This window comes from Neurospora tetrasperma, assembly GCF_000213175.1.
Source record: "Neurospora tetrasperma FGSC 2508 unplaced genomic scaffold NEUTE1scaffold_81, whole genome shotgun sequence".
Lineage (NCBI taxonomy): Eukaryota > Fungi > Ascomycota > Sordariomycetes > Sordariales > Sordariaceae > Neurospora > Neurospora tetrasperma.
In genome coordinates this window covers 5,668,621-5,685,912 of record NW_009799179.1, presented here as the reverse complement: position 1 = coordinate 5,685,912, position 17,292 = coordinate 5,668,621, and the positions used below count along the sequence as shown (strand labels likewise).

General features: G+C 53.0%; 5 protein-coding genes across 5 annotated transcripts; 3 read left to right on the top strand and 2 right to left on the bottom strand.

The window, feature by feature from the left end:
- Positions 1 to 422: 422 nt before the first annotated feature.
- Positions 423 to 1,202, bottom strand: NEUTE1DRAFT_91498 (uncharacterized protein; the record flags this gene model as incomplete). The annotated part of the gene is made up of 1 exon (XM_009858130.1): positions 423 to 1,202. The coding sequence occupies one exon, from the start codon at positions 1,200 to 1,202 to the stop codon at positions 423 to 425; it is 780 nt and encodes a 259-aa protein (XP_009856432.1).
- Positions 1,203 to 4,049: 2,847 nt separating this feature from the next.
- Positions 4,050 to 6,317, top strand: NEUTE1DRAFT_105766 (uncharacterized protein; the record flags this gene model as incomplete). Its single annotated transcript, XM_009858129.1, has 2 exons — positions 4,050 to 4,084; positions 4,301 to 6,317. 2 exons carry the CDS (start codon positions 4,050 to 4,052, stop codon positions 6,315 to 6,317), a joined length of 2,052 nt encoding a protein of 683 aa, XP_009856431.1.
- Positions 6,318 to 6,762: 445 nt separating this feature from the next.
- NEUTE1DRAFT_54700 (uncharacterized protein) lies at positions 6,763 to 11,250 on the bottom strand (the record flags this gene model as incomplete). The annotated part of the gene is made up of 4 exons (XM_009858128.1): positions 6,763 to 6,805; positions 6,933 to 10,040; positions 10,736 to 10,871; positions 11,151 to 11,250. The coding sequence occupies 4 exons, from the start codon at positions 11,248 to 11,250 to the stop codon at positions 6,763 to 6,765; spliced, it is 3,387 nt and encodes a 1,128-aa protein (XP_009856430.1).
- A 1,492-nt stretch (positions 11,251 to 12,742) lies between these two features.
- On the top strand, positions 12,743 to 13,066 carry NEUTE1DRAFT_142652 (uncharacterized protein; the record flags this gene model as incomplete). The annotated part of the gene is made up of 1 exon (XM_009858127.1): positions 12,743 to 13,066. One exon carries the CDS (start codon positions 12,743 to 12,745, stop codon positions 13,064 to 13,066), a length of 324 nt encoding a protein of 107 aa, XP_009856429.1.
- A 112-nt stretch (positions 13,067 to 13,178) lies between these two features.
- On the top strand, positions 13,179 to 16,542 carry NEUTE1DRAFT_91493 (uncharacterized protein; the record flags this gene model as incomplete). The annotated part of the gene is made up of 2 exons (XM_009858126.1): positions 13,179 to 13,580; positions 13,636 to 16,542. The coding sequence occupies 2 exons, from the start codon at positions 13,403 to 13,405 to the stop codon at positions 15,330 to 15,332; spliced, it is 1,875 nt and encodes a 624-aa protein (XP_009856428.1).
- Between the last annotated feature and the right edge of the window lie 750 nt (positions 16,543 to 17,292).

Genomic DNA, 17,292 nt, shown 5'->3' with positions numbered 1-17,292 from the left:
AGCAACGTGGATTGCGCGTTGTTGTTGGACAAAAACGTAGAAGAAACGTCTCCCAGCCATGATATGTCCTAGTAGCTCTAATCAGGAGTAAGCAAATCTTTTGTCCGTGTGGCTGATCTGTCTGGTGTCAGATTTGTACGCCCCATCCATGAAAGCTGACCAGTCTCTTCCCCCAAAAGCAAAGTTATAAATGGCAACAAAAGGGTAACCTCCAACGCCCAAGAATGCATGTGTAGATGGTCCTGATGATGAAAACTCTTACTGCAGCCTGTCCTCATTTCCCTAAAATCCCTGGGTTCCCACGCCGACGAGTATAGCAGTAAGTAAAAATAGCAACGTGGATATATCAGGCCCCACGGCAGAAATTAGTGGTGGCAAGGAATATGACAAAGTAGAAAGTTGCAAAGAGGACATGGGGAATCTCAACGCCAGGTTCCGTGAATCCCACTCCGTCGACTGCTGTTAGATTTGAGGCCCACGTCTCCACTGACCATCAAGCTTTTCCATCGCGTTCCCACGCTCTTGCGGTCTTTGCCCATGCTGCGCGCGCAATCTTGCCAATCGGATTTTGTAAGCTTGAGCTTGTCCAGCACTAGCTCAATAAGAATACTATCCTCCTCGGAGCTCCACGGCTCTCCATCTTCTACGATTACGTCGGTTCCTGGCGCGGTAGCTTGTTGGCTCTCGTTCGCATTGTCGGCGTGGAGCGCGTGATAGTCCGAATGGTCGAGCCCAAGAGGGATGATTTCTGGAGCTATACGCGACCGTGGGGGGGTTTGTGGTCGGCTGCCAAATGGTGGGAGCAACTGGGGTGGTACAGAAGGCGTCGTCACTCGTTGTTGTTGTTGTTGTTGCGTTTGCCGCTGCGGCTGCTGTTGAGCTTGTTGCAGCTGATTGTTGCGCTGGTTCCTGTCGTGATCTTGGTATTGATCTGAATCTTGTTCATTGCTTTCTTCTCGTCCACGTTTGTCGTCAAATGCGCGGTGGCGCCTATTGAGCCCCTTTAACGGAGGTGGCCGCTTGATGATGCGCTTGCGCTGGGAAGGCTGATCGGCATTCCTAGATCCGTATGACTCGGAGGTTTTTCTTGCGCGCAGACGTAGCTTCACCGGAGGCATCGCGTGGGACATGGGCGGGGTGAGTAGTTGCCCATGGGATATCGTTTGGGGAGTAATAGGCTGCGTTGCGATCGCCGGGCTCATGCTGCTGTGCTCGAGGAAGGGATCGGAGGAGGTCATGAGAAACTGCAAAGACCGAGACGTGGTAAAGAGGTTATTCAAATCAGCTGAAGCAGGCGCTTGTTTAGGACTGGCAGGAGGTGAGACGAAAAGAGGTTGCTGAGGTCGTGTTTGTGGAAGTTGCGACAAGTCACAACCAAAGGCTGAAGGTAGCAGCATCTTGATTAGATGATCTGAAGCGCAGGTCACAGTCTCCAAGGAGGTCGCGAGATGTATAGTGTAGTGTAGGCGTCTTGGAAAACTCCAACCCCAAAGACGAAGAGGAAGAGTATGGTAGACAAGCGCGCGCTCGTATTCCTTGTTTTGGGATTGAGTTTTCGAGGTGGTTTCCGCTTGCAACAAGCGACGATGAGCGGCGCGCGCAAAGGGGTGTGTTGATAGCTAACAAGAGGAGGCTTCCAGGACGATGACGTGCAGGAAGTTTGATTCAGTAGCCGATCAAGTGGAAGTTAAGGCTGAGAACTGGAAGCTACGCGATAGGCTGAATAGACGTGTTCCAGGTGGTTGTTGTCGTGTAAAAGTCAGAAGAAAGTGACGAGGTCCTGATGAGGAATAATGCGCCTAATAAGACTCCCAGAGTGTCGTCCAGGGTTCACAGGGGACATGGCCGTTAGCCTACAGTCAGAAAAGTGGTTCGTGAGCGGGCCACATGATGGGGCGAGCAAGGGGGCGCCATGCTCTAACACAGATCTACCAATGAAAAGCGCGAAGCTTAGGTAGGTACGCATGTGCTCCACCTGATGCTTTTCAGTGTCACCTCACTACACGTGTAGTGTACATATGTATTTGGGGTGCCTTGAGGCTTCCACTTCCGAGTGCCTCGACGAACCGAAGAGGCACCGATGCAACCATTCTTTCGTCGACTTGGAGTTCACTGGCAGATCCGAGCTGATACTTATTTGGGCTGTTACAGCTTCGGTTGTTCTTTTCATGAACCGCCTTCCAAAGCACCAGAACTATTCATGAACCAAGCGGGCGTCTCAAGGGGACCACGAGAATGAGATGACCAGACCCTCAGGTCACAAGGGAGCTTAATTAACCTAATCTACAACGAGTTCCCAGCTATTGCTCAGCCAAGCAAGCTGTGACGTTGAGGTTGTTCTTGTCAGTCGTGTCCAACCATCGAATCGGCGATTGGTGTTGATCAGGACGGTTGGTCTACAGCGAGCGGAAGCGCTGCGTCAGGCTGCCAAGGGAGCGATTTAATTTCGGCCGGCGAGAATACAGAAACTGGCGGCCGGAAAGGGACCGGGTGCGAAGGGAGCTGAACGGGCAAAGACACATGGCCGATTGTGTCACTGAGGCGGATGACGCTGGAAAGTGGAAAGGCGTCCAACGCCAGCCAAACGCGATGCACACGCGTAAGATTGATTGACCAACGAAAACACACTGGGGGTGAGATGAAGGGCCGGAATTGTTTGGGATTGGCTTACAGGGTTTATCCATCCAGACGATGGATGGCAGGTCAATCAGTCAGGTACCACATCGTGATGTGCGCCGACACTGTGAATACCTCAATGTCCAGTTGATGGGAGTCCCTCTGATGCGTCCTCAAACCTTTGAGATGATAGTAGCTCGCTCGGGTAGTGACTCTGGTTATTTGTGCCAAGGCGTGGTCTCAGATGGCATGAAACACAAAACAGCAACGGGCCTTGGCCATTCGACATTTCGGAGCCTCAGTCTTGGCACCGGTTCCGAAAGCACCCCGTTCACGACGACTAACGAGCATCTGGCCCGTCGGCCGACAAACATCGTCTACTCTCATCCCTTCGGCGCTTATCGGAAATTGGAGACCTAATCTATGGCCAGGCTAACTGGTGGCAGTTTGTAAAACTGGCGTGAGTGACAGGAAACCGTCAGCTCTCTTCACGATCTCAACCTTCTGTTCCATCCCTTTCGTCTCACTCAGCGGAAACCGGAACTCTTTATGCTTGTAAGGACACGCCAACAGTCAAGTGACTCGCCAAGCCAACAAGACACTCCTTCTATCTCTCATCAAACCGCAATCTATCTTCTCAAAGGAAAAAAAAGAAACCTGAGCCATTGAAGTACTCATGTGCCACAGTGTAACAGTCCCTAAACCTTGAACCAGCTTCATCCCGGATATTGATACCAGAATTCTATACCCAGGAACAGGAGAGCCAGTAAGAGCCTACCACCTACCATCTATTTCTGACCTTCTCCTGTTTTGCTGTCATATGGTTCAAGGAGGTGAGTAGCCAAGGGGTAGTACAACTGCAATGAGTTACGGTCAGGGTTGGCTTTGAGGGAATATAGACTAGAATCACCGTGGAGGACAAGAATGATGCACCTTCAGGGAGGCATGCTATCTGTTTGAAGTGGGCAAAGGCTCTGAGAAGCGCACTAGCACACCGGATTGCATCTCTAGAATACCAGGTTCAGGTTCAAATCACCATACCATACACAGTTGTTCTGGGACGTGAAGAGCGAGTGCTCTGCACATCCATCCAAAAATGCACAAGAGCTATAGCTAACCAAACGAGAAACCGGGAGTCCAAACCTTTTCTCTTCACCTTCTAACTCATCCCAACCTGAGTCTTTCCTCCCCTACGCCCGTGGGCACACAGCACCCATTCACCTTCCATGACGACCATGGAGATAGATTCTTGCTACCCATGGTATAATAACGTTGATAGCCCCCCAGTCTACCGTCATTCCTTCCCTCTTGTTCTCTGTAACCCCTATTTTGTCGACCATAATCTACTTGCTTTCTCGATTTACTTTGGCCTTCTTCACCACTACCACCACCGACAGTCACTATACCTCACCCGGAGTTCTTGTCATATCCCCATGGACTCAAAGAGCGGCCAATACACCAGAATTGGGTGTGCTGGCACCAAAAGAAAAGCCGCCGAAATCACAGCAAACAGTGGTTCAAAAAGAAAACCTTCCCATCAGGGGTGGGAGAAGCGCTTTGGGAAAATCCAGATGTGCGACACATGCAATCGGAGGGCACCAGACTTCCTCCTCCGCTGCAAAGTTTGCCCTTTTTATGTCTGCAAACTGTGTGTCTTTGCAAAGATGCTGGAGGGGGACGGCAGGCATTTCGTTGACATTGCCGAAACGGACTGGAGTACAACGGAACCGGCACCGAAGCGTACGATTAAAAGACCACGCGCTACCGCTCGCGCCCAGCCCAGCAATGCGGACACGACCTCTTCAGTCTCAGTCTCCTCTTCACCCTCTATCCAACACCAACCGCAACTGCCCTCTTTGCGCACCCTGTTTCCTCCCGAATGCTTCCCAGCCCCCACAAGTGCTACAATGCCACGCCGTCAAGCGGATGAAGATGAAGACGAGGACTACACGCCCCATTCTAAAAGGCAGAAGTCGCTACCTCACAGAGCCAGTCAAGAAGAGCCATTGGCTACCGACTCCCAGTGTTCTGAATCACGGTTTGATTTCGAACTTGACGCAGCTTACACTGCGGCTAGTTATCGCCCCAACCCGCGCAGATCAGCGACAGTTGCCTACGATCGCATTAGCCAGACCAGTCGCACCCCACGACAACCTCGCCGCGTTGAGCAACAAGAGGAACTTGCTCAGTGTCAGCAAAGTGAATCCAATCGCAAAATACAACAAAACCAATGTGTCGACGAACTACAAACCTCTCCCAATCACGTTACAAGTGAAGTCAGTCGCGTTTCCCGTCACCTACACTTCACTGGACCGCAGCAGCAGCAGCATCATCGTCATGTCCCGCAGAGCCAAACCTCCAGCAACGCTCCCGTCAAACCTTCGCCTCTGAGCAACATGTCTCTACTCAGGGATTTCGAACATCTGCCGACTGAGCTCACTGCCGCGTCTGGTCGACCCGTTCGCGGCGCAATGGCGAGGGCCCTGGACCGTATGAGCAACCAGAATCAGGCCGGCAGTTCATCCGCTGTCCATTTCGCTGGGGAGGACTTCCGATCCGATTCACGACCAGCGAAATCCCCCATCTCCCGCGAGCAACAGCGCAAACAGAACCTGATCATGGTTCTTTACCGAAGCATCTTCGACTCGAAGCTGAAAGAATTTCCCTCCCTCATGACCTTTCGCCCCATTCCCGACACCTGGCAAGAACCCTCACCCTGCGCCAGTTCCGCCCCTCCTGCTCCTCAGTCCCTCAACAACAACATCCCCCAACGCGCCGGTTTCGACGCCTTCCACCAGCACAGTCTCAACTCGATCTTGCGCATGAAAACCCCCTATGGCGGCCCTGCGGTCCCAACCCCGCCCCTGGGCTACGAAAGCTATTCTTTCCAAAACTACCCCTCCACGCACAAGACCAATGAATATCACTCGACAGCAGCAGACGTCTTTGGCCAGGCCGTCCCCTCGCTGCGCACCACGCCCAAATACCACCCGACAAACGACATGACGCCCGAGGAAATCCAGCGCTACCACAACGATCGGCGGCTGTTCGTTAAGATGAAGGCTGCCTGGGTTGATAACGACAAGATTCTGCGACTCCGGGAGCAAAAGGGGGATGAGGAGGCGCTACAGACGCTTTGGGATGTTGCCCAGGTGTTTAGAGCGAGAAACCCCGTTAATCCGAGTGCGGAGAGTGTTAAGTGGTTTGTGGATAAGAGGGATGAGATCTTGAGGCCGAGGGGACGGAGTCAGCGCCAGAGCGCCAGTGCCCCTGCTGGGGAGGAAGGCGGCGCCAGCGGCAATGTTGAAGACCTACTTGACGCGGCAGTCGCGGCAGAGGAGATGGAGGTAGATCTGGAGCCAATGGACGTGGAGGAGCTGGAGAATGAGCTTGGGAACCAGGAGATGCCGCAGGCTGAGAACGACAATGGTGGTGATGATGAACATGACGTTGATGAACTAGCGCCGGCGTTCGGAATGCTGCAGCAGCTGCAGCAGCAGCAGCAACAACAACAACAACAACAGCATCAACAGCAACAAGCTTTGGTGAGCCATAGCATTCATTACCAAGATTACGATGCCGACGTTGACACCCCCCCGGAGACACAGAGCGAGACTGACGAGCAGGAAAGACATGGACGCGCTCATTCTGAGCGGGCGCAAAGCAAGGGGAGGCTCGGTATCAATGATCTCCTTAACTAGGAGCGGTTGGCCCGACAAGTATCAGGTATGACAGGTGTCATACTGTTATATGCTACCAACTTTCTTTTATCTTCATTTTGCTCCTGGTTTTTTTTTCCCTTTTTCTGAGGCAACAAAAGTTTGTTGCTTGGGGCGTTTTTGCTTGAACGATACCCCCATTTTGCTTCACCATTCTGGCTTTGTTTTTTTTTTTCCCTCTTTCTATTTTCCCTCTATCATCGAGGTATGCCGAGGAGAGATGACAGGCTTATCACGGGCGACCTTACAGTTTGAAGAGAAAGAAAGAGGCGTATTGTCAGGTAATGGAGCGCAGGAATGAAGGCAAGCAGGAAGACAGGCAGAAAAGAACGAGATACGAGAAAACAAGCCTATTTGTACCTATCTGATACCCGCGTGTTGTGTGGTGCATTGTGGGATTATGTGCTAGGATTGTATAAGCATACATCTAATTGGTGCCGTAAAGATCGATATAACGAGCGTTATACGGCCTACAAGGAATAGATAGTACATCAAGCAAGTAATTGACTCAACCAGACGCCATCTCTAGTAGTATTGTTACAGTTTTGTTTGGAGTCCCTAGCACCATGTTTACAGAGCCGAGTGAGGTTTCTTCACCTCTCCTCCGGCTGCAACACCTCATGCTCAACATCAATATACTCTCCTCCATTCTCCACCTCACCTTCCCCCTCCTGCTCCTCAGAAAACAACCTCCCCCTCTCCGGTCCGCGCTGCACAAACTCCACCGGCTTCACCACAATCTTCCTCATGTGCACATTCACATCCGCCAACTTGACAGTCAACACATCTCCCACCCTCATATTGTTGAGTAAGCTAAACCCAGCGAGATTATCCAGATCAATCTCAGCCCACAGATCAAAATAATTGATCCGGCCACGCACGCACGTGTTCTGCACGTTGACAACTGTGTACGTAAACTTCTCGGGCACCTGACCCTCCTTACCCTCGCCGAATCGCCACGCGCGCACGAGTGCTTGCAGAATCAGCTCGTTGCGACCGTCGATGTTGGCCAGCGTCTTGGCGTGGCGCTCGCGCACTCGCAGGTGTGGGAATACCTTGTTTTCGAGGTGGGAGGCGGTGAAGGGGAGACCTAGGCGGGCGGCTTGCTTGTCGTCCATGGGTGGCTTGAGGTGGTACTTGTCAAATTTGCGGATGACGAGTGACTGGCTACCCTGTGCACGACGCTTGTGCTCCTCGAGCAGAGCGGCCTGGATCTGCCAGTGGACGAGTAGGTCCGAGTAGCGGCGGAGCGGGGAGGTGGCTTTGGTGTAGATGTCTACGCCCATAGTATAGATGAAGGTGGGCGTGGCGGCAATGTCGTGGCCGCCCAGCAGGTTGCGAAGCGTGCGCATCTCCTCGAGCGAAGGCTGCTTGCCGGCTATCAGCTGCGGGTAGATGACGTCCTGGGTGTAGGCGCGGAGGGCTTCCTCGTTCTGGGCGGCGAGAAGGTTGGTCCGGAAGGGGATGGGGATGCCACGCTCGTAGCACCACAGGGCGGCAATCTGGTTGGCTGTACCCATGAGATCGTCCACGATGGGGTGGAGGCCGCCGCTGACGGAGTATTTGACGGATATGTAGGGGTCGTTTGTGCACGCGAGGAAGCCGCTTGGCGTGTGCTCGATCCGAGCATTCACCAGCGAGAAATCAGCGCTGGGCGAAGGGAGGAAAATCGGCACGCTTCCCTTTTGGATGCGAACCTTGTGAATGGCAGCGGCGAGCCTCGAGAGGATCTCGAGGTCCTTGACATTCTGTTCTGACAACTCATCCGGTTTGGTCATCTTCCTTGTCGGCGCCTCGTCCTCGGCAGACGGAGGGGTGCCAACTTCCAGAACGACATCGGGAGTCGATACCTTGGGAATGCCTGCATCCACGGGCCCAACCGCAGTCGCCACATCCTGTGGGGTGATATAGACGACATCTCCTATCCTTCCTGGGGTGACCTTATGGTCAAGAAGGGTGCCCTCCTCGTTGAGCCTTGCACTAAAGGTAAGAGAAGGCCGACCAGGAGCCAAGGAGAACTCGGCGACAACTGCTTCATCTGAAATCATCTTGTCCACATGCCCTGGGAGATAACTGGTTTGGGTCATGAGAGCTGCCCGCTTGGCTAGCGAGCTGTCCGGTCTAATTCTTGACGTCGGGTCGGCAATGTGTACATGGATCCAGTACTCGCCCTCTTTGTCTGTTTTCTCCAGCGAGACACCATCATCGATCTCTTTGGCATTCGGAGCGTCGATACAGTACACAGTTGAGGTGGAGAAATCCTGGCGGAGGGGGGCAAGTACGTCTTCGGCAAGCTCAGCTGGCTGTTGCTCCTCAGGACTCGGGAGTAAACCGCCCGCCCGGTTGACCTGAAGGCCTGGAAGACGCAGGCTATGACGGGCATGGATTTCCCAGGGCATGAGCCAGCCGATTTCTTGCAGGAAGGTCCAGCCCACTGTAGCGTCAAGCACGTCGGCATCTTGGTATCTCCCGAGGGCACGCAAGACGGCCGCACCAATCCACTGGTACTTTGAGCTGCGCGGAAACACATCCGAGGCTGCCCACATGTGAATAACCCCGATAACAGTCAAAGCATCCTGAGACCAGGAGTAAGTCGAGGCTGGTAGGACTCTGGTGGTGGGACCGAGCATTCCGTGGCTCGACCACTCGCGCATTTTCCGGCTGTGGTCGATAGCCAATCGAGCCTGCCTCAAGACCGGTTCCAGCCGGTCATGTTCCCTGCGTGACTTGCGATCCAGGAGTTCGGGGCTGTAGTGGTCGCGCACCATTCTCTCAACTCGAGCAACGTTCTCGATATCGGACCTAGCGGCAACGTGAAAGATGATGGAGCTTGGGCCGGCAGTCCCCTGGCCGAGTGGGTGGAAGAAATCATCGAAGAATGTGCGGATGTTGTTGTAGACTGCGTATAGAGCGGCTGGGGGGAAACCGGTGGATGACTGCTTGAGCTTAGGAGGGAGAAGGAACTCGGCAATCTCACCCAGCGTCATCAACTGCTCTTCCTCAGGAAGATGCCGATGCGGGTTGCTCAACCGTTCAAGGTTGTTTTGGTAGATCTGTCGGGAGGTGTTTTGGAAGTCGAGCATTTTGGTGATCAAGCCGGCACCGTGCTCGCGGGTCGGGCCTGCACGGAGTTTTTGGAGCTCGACCAAGATGGACATGTCACCCACGGTCGAAGGCAATGCACCGATGACTGGCTGCAGATCAGCAGAGTTGGTGATGAAGTTCTTGACGATAAAACCGGATTTGAAGTTGCTGCTGGCGAACCACTTGCCGGTGACTGCGTAGAAATGATCGATGCCATTGAAGCTTCCCAAGCAAACGGCGAGAACGCCAATATTCCAGTCCTCGGACTTGAGTTCCACCAGATCACCGGCTTGGACCCGAGGGGTGACCTGAGTGTCGATCAGATCTTGATCATGGACCTGAGCAGTGGCATTGTCATTGTCAATATTCTCTATCTCGAGCATGTGCTCGGATCGCTTTGATGTAAATGCGTTGATAGGCCGGTCCGGAAGTGCGAAATCCGAGGGGATAGAGTGAAAGGGTTCTGGATTCTCAGCTTCCCACTGCTTCAACCGTTGTCGAATGGATAGCTGTGCAGATCTTTTTGTTGTCTTTGGTTGACTGTCTTGAAGATACTGCAAGTCCGGTTCCAACGGCAAGGCGAAATCCTCCAGAGCCTCATTGGATATCTCTGGTATCTTCCTACCGAGTAGTGACGTGGAGGTGGACAGACCTTGTCGCCTTTCGTGGAAGAGGCGAAGGGTGCGGTCCCATTGTCGGGTCGGCCGTGGTGCTATCGATGCTGACGATATCGGCCACGATGCTAGTGACGACAACGATGCGACTCGGGCTTTACGGGTATTGAGGGCAATGTGCTGCCCGGACTCTTTGCGGGAGAGACATTGCCAGCATACATATGGCTGGCGGCTGGATGGGCGCATCATACTTGCAGCCCAATGGATTTGTCGACAGCTTTGAGCCTGCGGATCTCGAATCGTTGACTTGATCGTCGACGTTCGGTTTCAAAATCTCTTAACGCGGGTGTGGCGTTCCAGCGCGCCAATGGGCCGTGTGTGGCCCTGCGGGTTGCACGCGAACTCAGATGATGACTTTTCTTTTGGCCCATTAAAGATGGGTACACATTCAACCCTAACCCTTTGTTGTTTCAGTCGGATGACGATCATTCAGTCGCCAACCAGCTTCCCGAGACATCAAGGTCAAGCACAACACACCGAAACTTCACATCATACGGCATGGATGGACACCAAAATAGAACATGCTAACTAAACGGCTCTTGGAGGTTGGAGAGGTACCCGTTTACCCCAAATCTTCCAGAGAAGTCTCGACTTTCTTGGTAGTCCTTGGCTTGATAGCCGATAATCCATCTCCAGACTCACTCGTCGCTTGGTTTCATGGGGTCAGCCTCGGCTCTGGAGATGCCCAGACATCCGAGTTGGTTGTTGCGAGATGAGAAATACCGGGGAAGGTCCAGAGGGAAGAAAAAGGACAGGTCAAGATAAGAGGCTCCGGGCCCTGAAAACGCTCGTACAGTCCGCATTGCATGACACTTCTCGAGAGAATTTCGGGCACAGCAATTCATCGAACTTGCTATTCCCGAAGTTGTTGAACGACGTCGTGTTGAAGAATCCAAAGTCCTGCTGTCGGCCTGTCTCCAAAGATGCAATCAGAGCAGGTGCCCGCTGACCAATGGCATCACCCCAGCATGTCCGCAAGTGGAGTCACGCAGCTCTTATGCAGGTACCTACGAATCCACCCGCTGTTTTGGAGAGCTCGAGAGATCCGCCGAAGGACCCGCATTGCCCAGGAACCACTTTCCCTCGGTTTTTGATATCTCTGGCTTTGGCTCCCTGGTTTCACAAGGCTTCCATGTCGCAATGTCCCCGGATTGCATCGTATGAGGATGGGGCTACACTGGCGTGCACGCGCAGTCTTGCACTGTATTCGTCAGTAACAATATTAGGCTGTCCGCCACAGGGAAATCAGCGGATAATTGGCCTATGTGAGATGTCAAGCGGGAGGCTCCTGTTTGGGGAACACCCCCCTCCCCTCAGACCACTCGAGATTTCCTTGGTCTTGTTATCACTTGTTAGTCTGCGTGACAAGCTTAAGATGGTTTGTTCATACGCACGGTAGGTTGGCCCTTTTACTGCAGACAAAGTGCCTGTGCCCTTTTGCTTCTTCTAGATCTCAATGCAGCCAGGATCGGGAACAGGGCGTGTTAACCTAGCTGTGGCTGTTTCAACTGGCCACGACGGGCAACGTTGCTAATATCGCTTATTTGATTTCCCAAGGCACGTCTCTTCCTGGCTCACATCGAACAACCGGGTCAGCGAATCCCTTGATCCCCTATTCCGACTTGCGACTGAGTGCTGGACCGGCTTGTAGTGTACAGCAACCAAGGTACACTACCTAGTCACAACCTAATGTCACTGCAATTGACAGGGGGGAGTGTGCCTGGTGGAACCCAAAAACCACAGCGGAAGTAGCGTTGGACCTCGCGTACCTCTTACCTTCCCGCATGTCTGTGTGTAATGTACACCTAGGTATGGCGTACCTGCTTAATCTGTGCCTCCAGTCCGCTGCTGGCATGGAGGGTTCCTGGCTCCTTTCTTTGTCATTGCACTCACTGCAACCATGACCTCCACTCGACTCTTCCATCGTCTCCCTCTTTCCCACACCTTCTCAGAAAAGACCCCCTCGCTCGAAGGCTCTTCGCCAATCTGCCAACGCCACCACTACACACCTTGGCTCCAGACCCTCGCGGCCAATCCACCCAGTTATTTCGCAGGAAGCCATGCTCATATTTGGCCTGTGTTGCATGTACTCGACGTCCCTCTATCCCCGTTATCCGATCATCGCCAAATCAATAAAGCCAAATTGGTTCAAGAAGACGGCGCTTGTGATTGCACGCACCCGGTTTTCACCTTCAGATACGAGACACCAGGTACAACTATCGTGTTTGCCCATGATGCGGCCTATCAGCTCCACATAGGGCCGTCTAGTGTAATTCTAGGTTCTCTGGTATTGTATGTACAATGTGTTCGTCTATATCGCCGGGTCCATGGATGTGATTGGCCTGCCGTCGAATTGGCTTTTTAGTCGCCCGCACATCCCCTCACCCGGTCGTATCTCAACACGAGACCCTTTTCATGCACAGAACCGCAAGATGGAAGCAACTCTGAGGGATCATGAAGAAAAAGACGGTGTCCAGGGACTAGGTGTTGCCGGTCTGACGGGCTCAGCTCTCGTTCTCTAATGAAGGTCCACATCCAAGGGTCAGAGTCGCATCCACCACTCGCCAAGCGCGGGCTCACCGTCCACTCGCCGGACAGGCTGACGACAGGGATGATTGGGGGACCGAGAAGGGTAAGGTCGTCTCCGCCATGGCCAGGGACCGGAAAGAAAACGAGGAGGACGGGGAGGACGGGGAGGACGGAGTGGACGGGGTGGACGGGGTGGGCGAGGAGGATGGATCGAGCTTGTGGCCGACTGGCCGCCGAACAGATGCCGTGCTCGATTATTCGCGGACGCCATCCAAGTCGTCGCAGTCGAGTGCTCGGGATGGGAGGATGGGTCTTCATGTGCCCTTGTGCAAGTTGTGGGCCGCACCAGGAACCAAACTCTCTCTCAGGATGGCGCTCAGGGGTCCCATGGCGACCGTGACGGACGAACGAATGGCGCCCAGTCAGAACCTACGAACCAAGTAAAAGTGGCTGCCACCGACTGCCACCCTCCCCGGTCCTGCAATGAGTACTAATATTACTGCCATCTCTCCCGTCTGGCCCGATCTTTTCTTTTGCTTCCCCTTTCCCTTCCTTCACCTGCCCATCGTGCGTGTTGATATTCAACATCGATAGCCTCTTTTGCGCTTTCGATCTTACACTCTTTCTTTCTTCACCACACCACCGCTTCACTCTTTTAGCGGGCATTCGTTAATCAGACGCCAATCGCACGAATTACCATTCAGCGAATCACCTAATTACCACCGACAACAACAACCCCAAAAAATCACAAGGAGCAAAGCAAAGAAGACCAGGGTCAATATGAAGGGAATACTTGTTGCGGCCAGCGCGGCCATCCTCGCCGGCGGCGCGAGCGCCAACAGACTTCACCACCGTCACCTCCACCAGCCCTTGTTCGAGAAGAGGGTTCACAACGACACCGAGATCTGTGTCCCCGGCTGCACCACCATCTGGACCACCATCACTGGTCCTGCCGGCCGTACGTTGACCTTGGAAGCTGTCTCTTTGCTCAGAAAAACTAACATGTCGCACAGTCTACACTCCTCCCGCCCCTCCCTCCACGGCCGTGCCTGCCACCTCCTCGGCCATCACCACCAGCGAGGCCTTGCCCACCCTCTCCTCCTCGCTGGTCTTCGCCAACTCCTCCTCGATTGTGGTCCCTAGCACCTCCTCGATTGCGATCCCTAGCACCTCCTCGATTGCGGTCCCTAGCACTACCGAGGTTGTTGTGGTCCCCACCACCACCTCCCAGGGTCCCGTCACCGTCCCCACCCCGATCCAGCAGACATGCCCTACTCCGGGCACCTACACCTTCCCGGCCACCACTGTGGTCCTGACCGAAACCAAGACCGTCTGCGGTGCCTCTTCCACCGTTGTTCCTAGCGGTACCCACACTCTTGGTGGTGTTACCACCGTCGTCGAGACTGCCACCACCGTTGTCTGCCCGGTTGCCACCACCAAGACTGCCGAGAATGGTGTTGTTACCAGCGTCGTTGAGCTGACCACCTATGTCTGCCCCAGCGCTGGTACCTACACCATTGCTCCCATTACCACCACTGTCACCGACAGCGAGCCCGTCACTGTCAGGGTCCCTGTTGTCGAGACCTACAACCCCGGCACCTACTCTGCTCCCGCCGTCGTCACCACGATCACCGAGACCGACGTTGTCGTCTACTGCCCCTTCACCGCCGTTGAGCCTCCCGTTACCTCGACCCAGGCTCCCGTCGTGCCCACCACCTCCGTGGCTCCTCCCGTTGTTTCCGTGGCTCCTCCCGTTGTCTCCATCGCTCCCCCTGTTGTCTCTGAGGCTCCCCAGGAGCCCTCGAGCACCTCTTCCGCTGTCCCTGTCGTCTCTGCGGTTCCCTCCTCGAGCACTTCTTCTGCGGTCCCCCAGCCCACCGCGCCCACCGGCAACCTCGGCGGTAAGGGTGACAAGTGGGCCATGACCTACACTCCCTTCACCCAGGACGGCCAGTGCAAGAACGCTGCCGACGTCATGACCGACATCAAGGCCATCGCTAATGCTGGCTTCACCACCCTCCGTGTCTACTCTACTGACTGCGACACTCTCCCCAGCGTCGGTGCCGCTGCTGAGGCCACTGGTCTCCGTCTTATTCTCGGCGTCTTCATCGGCACTGCCGGCTGCGAAAACGGCTCCCCCAACGTCTCTGAGCAGATCGCCGCCATCAAGTCCTGGGGCCGCTTCGACATGGTTGACCTTGTTGTCGTTGGTAACGAGGCTCTCTTCAACGGCTTCTGCACCGTTGGCCAGCTCAGGGACCTTATCAACCGCGTCAAGTCTGAGCTCGGCAGCGCCGGTTACTCTGGTCCTTACACCACCACTGATGTCGTCTCTGCTTGGCAGTCCATGGACATGACCGACATCTGCAACGTCATCGATGTCGTTGCTTGCAACTCTCACGCCTACTTCGACGCCAACACTGCCCCCGAGCAGGCCGGTACTTTCGTCGCTGGCCAGCTCGCGATTGTTGAGAAGGTCTGCAACAAGCCTGGTTTCGTCATGGAGACTGGTTGGCCCACCGCCGGTGAGTGCATTGGCAAGGCCTGCCCCGGTCGCGAGCAGCAGAAGACCGCTCTTGCCGCCATCAAGCAGGAGATGGGTAAGAAGGTTGTCTTCTTCTCCTTCAGCGATGACCACTGGAAGCAGCCTGGTTCTTGCAACTGCGAGCAGCACTGGGGCTGCGGTGAGATTTTCGGTGTCACCCTCTAAAGCGTGAAGAAGATATCAGGATTGCGTAAATGAAGCTGTTGGATACGGTTGGATATAGAGGATGTTCTTTCCCATTCTCCTATTCTGCTCTTTCAGGATTTGTGTCTTGATTTTGGAGGAATAGGAGGGCGGGAGAGAGGTAAATAAATGGATACTTTTTTCAAACCATGCGCGTCGAAGTCAACTCATCGGTTTTCTTGGGCCCCTTCTCCAATTATATATACATATATAATACGTTCCCTGTATCACCGTTGTCACTTCACTTGTCATTGTTCCTCACCACTTGTGTGCGTGTGTGTGTGTGTGTACAAGACATATTCACATTCAGCTCCGGTCGATCTGCCATTTAGCGAGTCAACCCTGGGATCTACATACGACCTGTCTATCCCCCGCGTTGCAGATGATCGTCACGACTGATCGTCTTGTCCTTGCCTCCCCAACGCAACAACGGGAGATGTGCAGATCAGAGTCCGGGGAAAGAACACGCACATACTTACACACGCACACTTGACAACGATAAATGTTCCACCCCTTGGGCTTCCTTTCCAGGGTTGACTCGCTGGTTGGGCGTACATACCTTCATACCTATATACCAACATGTCTTCTCTCTGTTCGAGACACGGACAAGGGGTGTCAAGTTTATTATACAATTAGGTTGATGCGCGGAAAATCGTGTTCATGCATCTTGTGCCTTGTCACATGTACAAGCACACAATCGCATGCTGTTATCGCTGTTGGGGAAATCGATACACACGGACGATGCTGTGCGGTGCGATGGATGCGCACACACAATCATACTGGTCTCCTTTGTAATACTCGAGGTTATGTTCTTTGTTCATGTGTTTATCATGTCTCTTACTGTTGTCGGTTGGTACTCATCATTTTGATACACATTCGTTGTGATTCCTTATGTCTATGTCTAATTTTTTATTCTTCTTCTTTTTCCCCCCTCTGTGTGTATCTGTACCTCAATATCCAATGTTATGTGATCTGTTGAGGGTACATGTAAAGAGGGAAGTATATTCACGTATCATCAGGGTATAAACATCTAGCTCTACTGTCCAATACAACTAGTTCGTATATCAACTCGAGATTCTAGAGCAACTTCCCTGGTTGTTGTTATGTCTCATGGTTCGTTTCGTCCTATGGTCAAAGCTTGATGTTGTCTTGAGTATACTCCTTCTAAAATGCAATGTCATATTAAATACTGTGATATCTTTCTGAACCGCGCCTATAGATTCATTTTGTCCTTGTAAGGGTTGGGTCAATCTGGGATTAAATTTCCTCCAGTTTAATTTGAGTACTTAGCTAATTAGTAAATCAGCATTAGATGGTACACATAATCGGTGTGGATGAAAGGATAGCATACTATAAGCTTGATACTTTTCGCTACGTTCATATACACCAAACCCAGGGTACTGATCAGTTGATACATTTCTCTTTATTAATTCACTCTCGCCGACCACTACCTCTACCACCACCACCCACAACCACATGGGCAGTCCAACGGTACATAACAACAAACCATTTCCATGTTGGTTCAGCTTTTACATTACCTCTAATAATTACATACTACCATACATACTGGAAAATTTGGGGATTCTGTCAGCTCTCCCATCAACAAGCCAGTGAGAGCCAGACTAGTGGTTGAGTCGCTAAGACATCAAAATGTATGTGACTGCCTCTTTCCCCCCTTTTCTTCATTTGTGTCTTTTTACTTCTCTTCTTTCTTTGGTGAAGCGAATATAACACTTTCTTGCTCTATTTTCATTACTAGACTAGGGTCTACTACTAGAAGGGAGGGAGGGAGGAAGCAAGAGGCAGGCGTACATATAAGTACTTGGCTACCTATTCAAAGATGGAGTCTGAGCTACAGAAACAAGGGGAAAAAGAATCACAGAAAGACAGGTTGAGTCTGAGATAGAGGAAGAAGAAGAAGAAGAAGGAGAAGAAGAAGGAC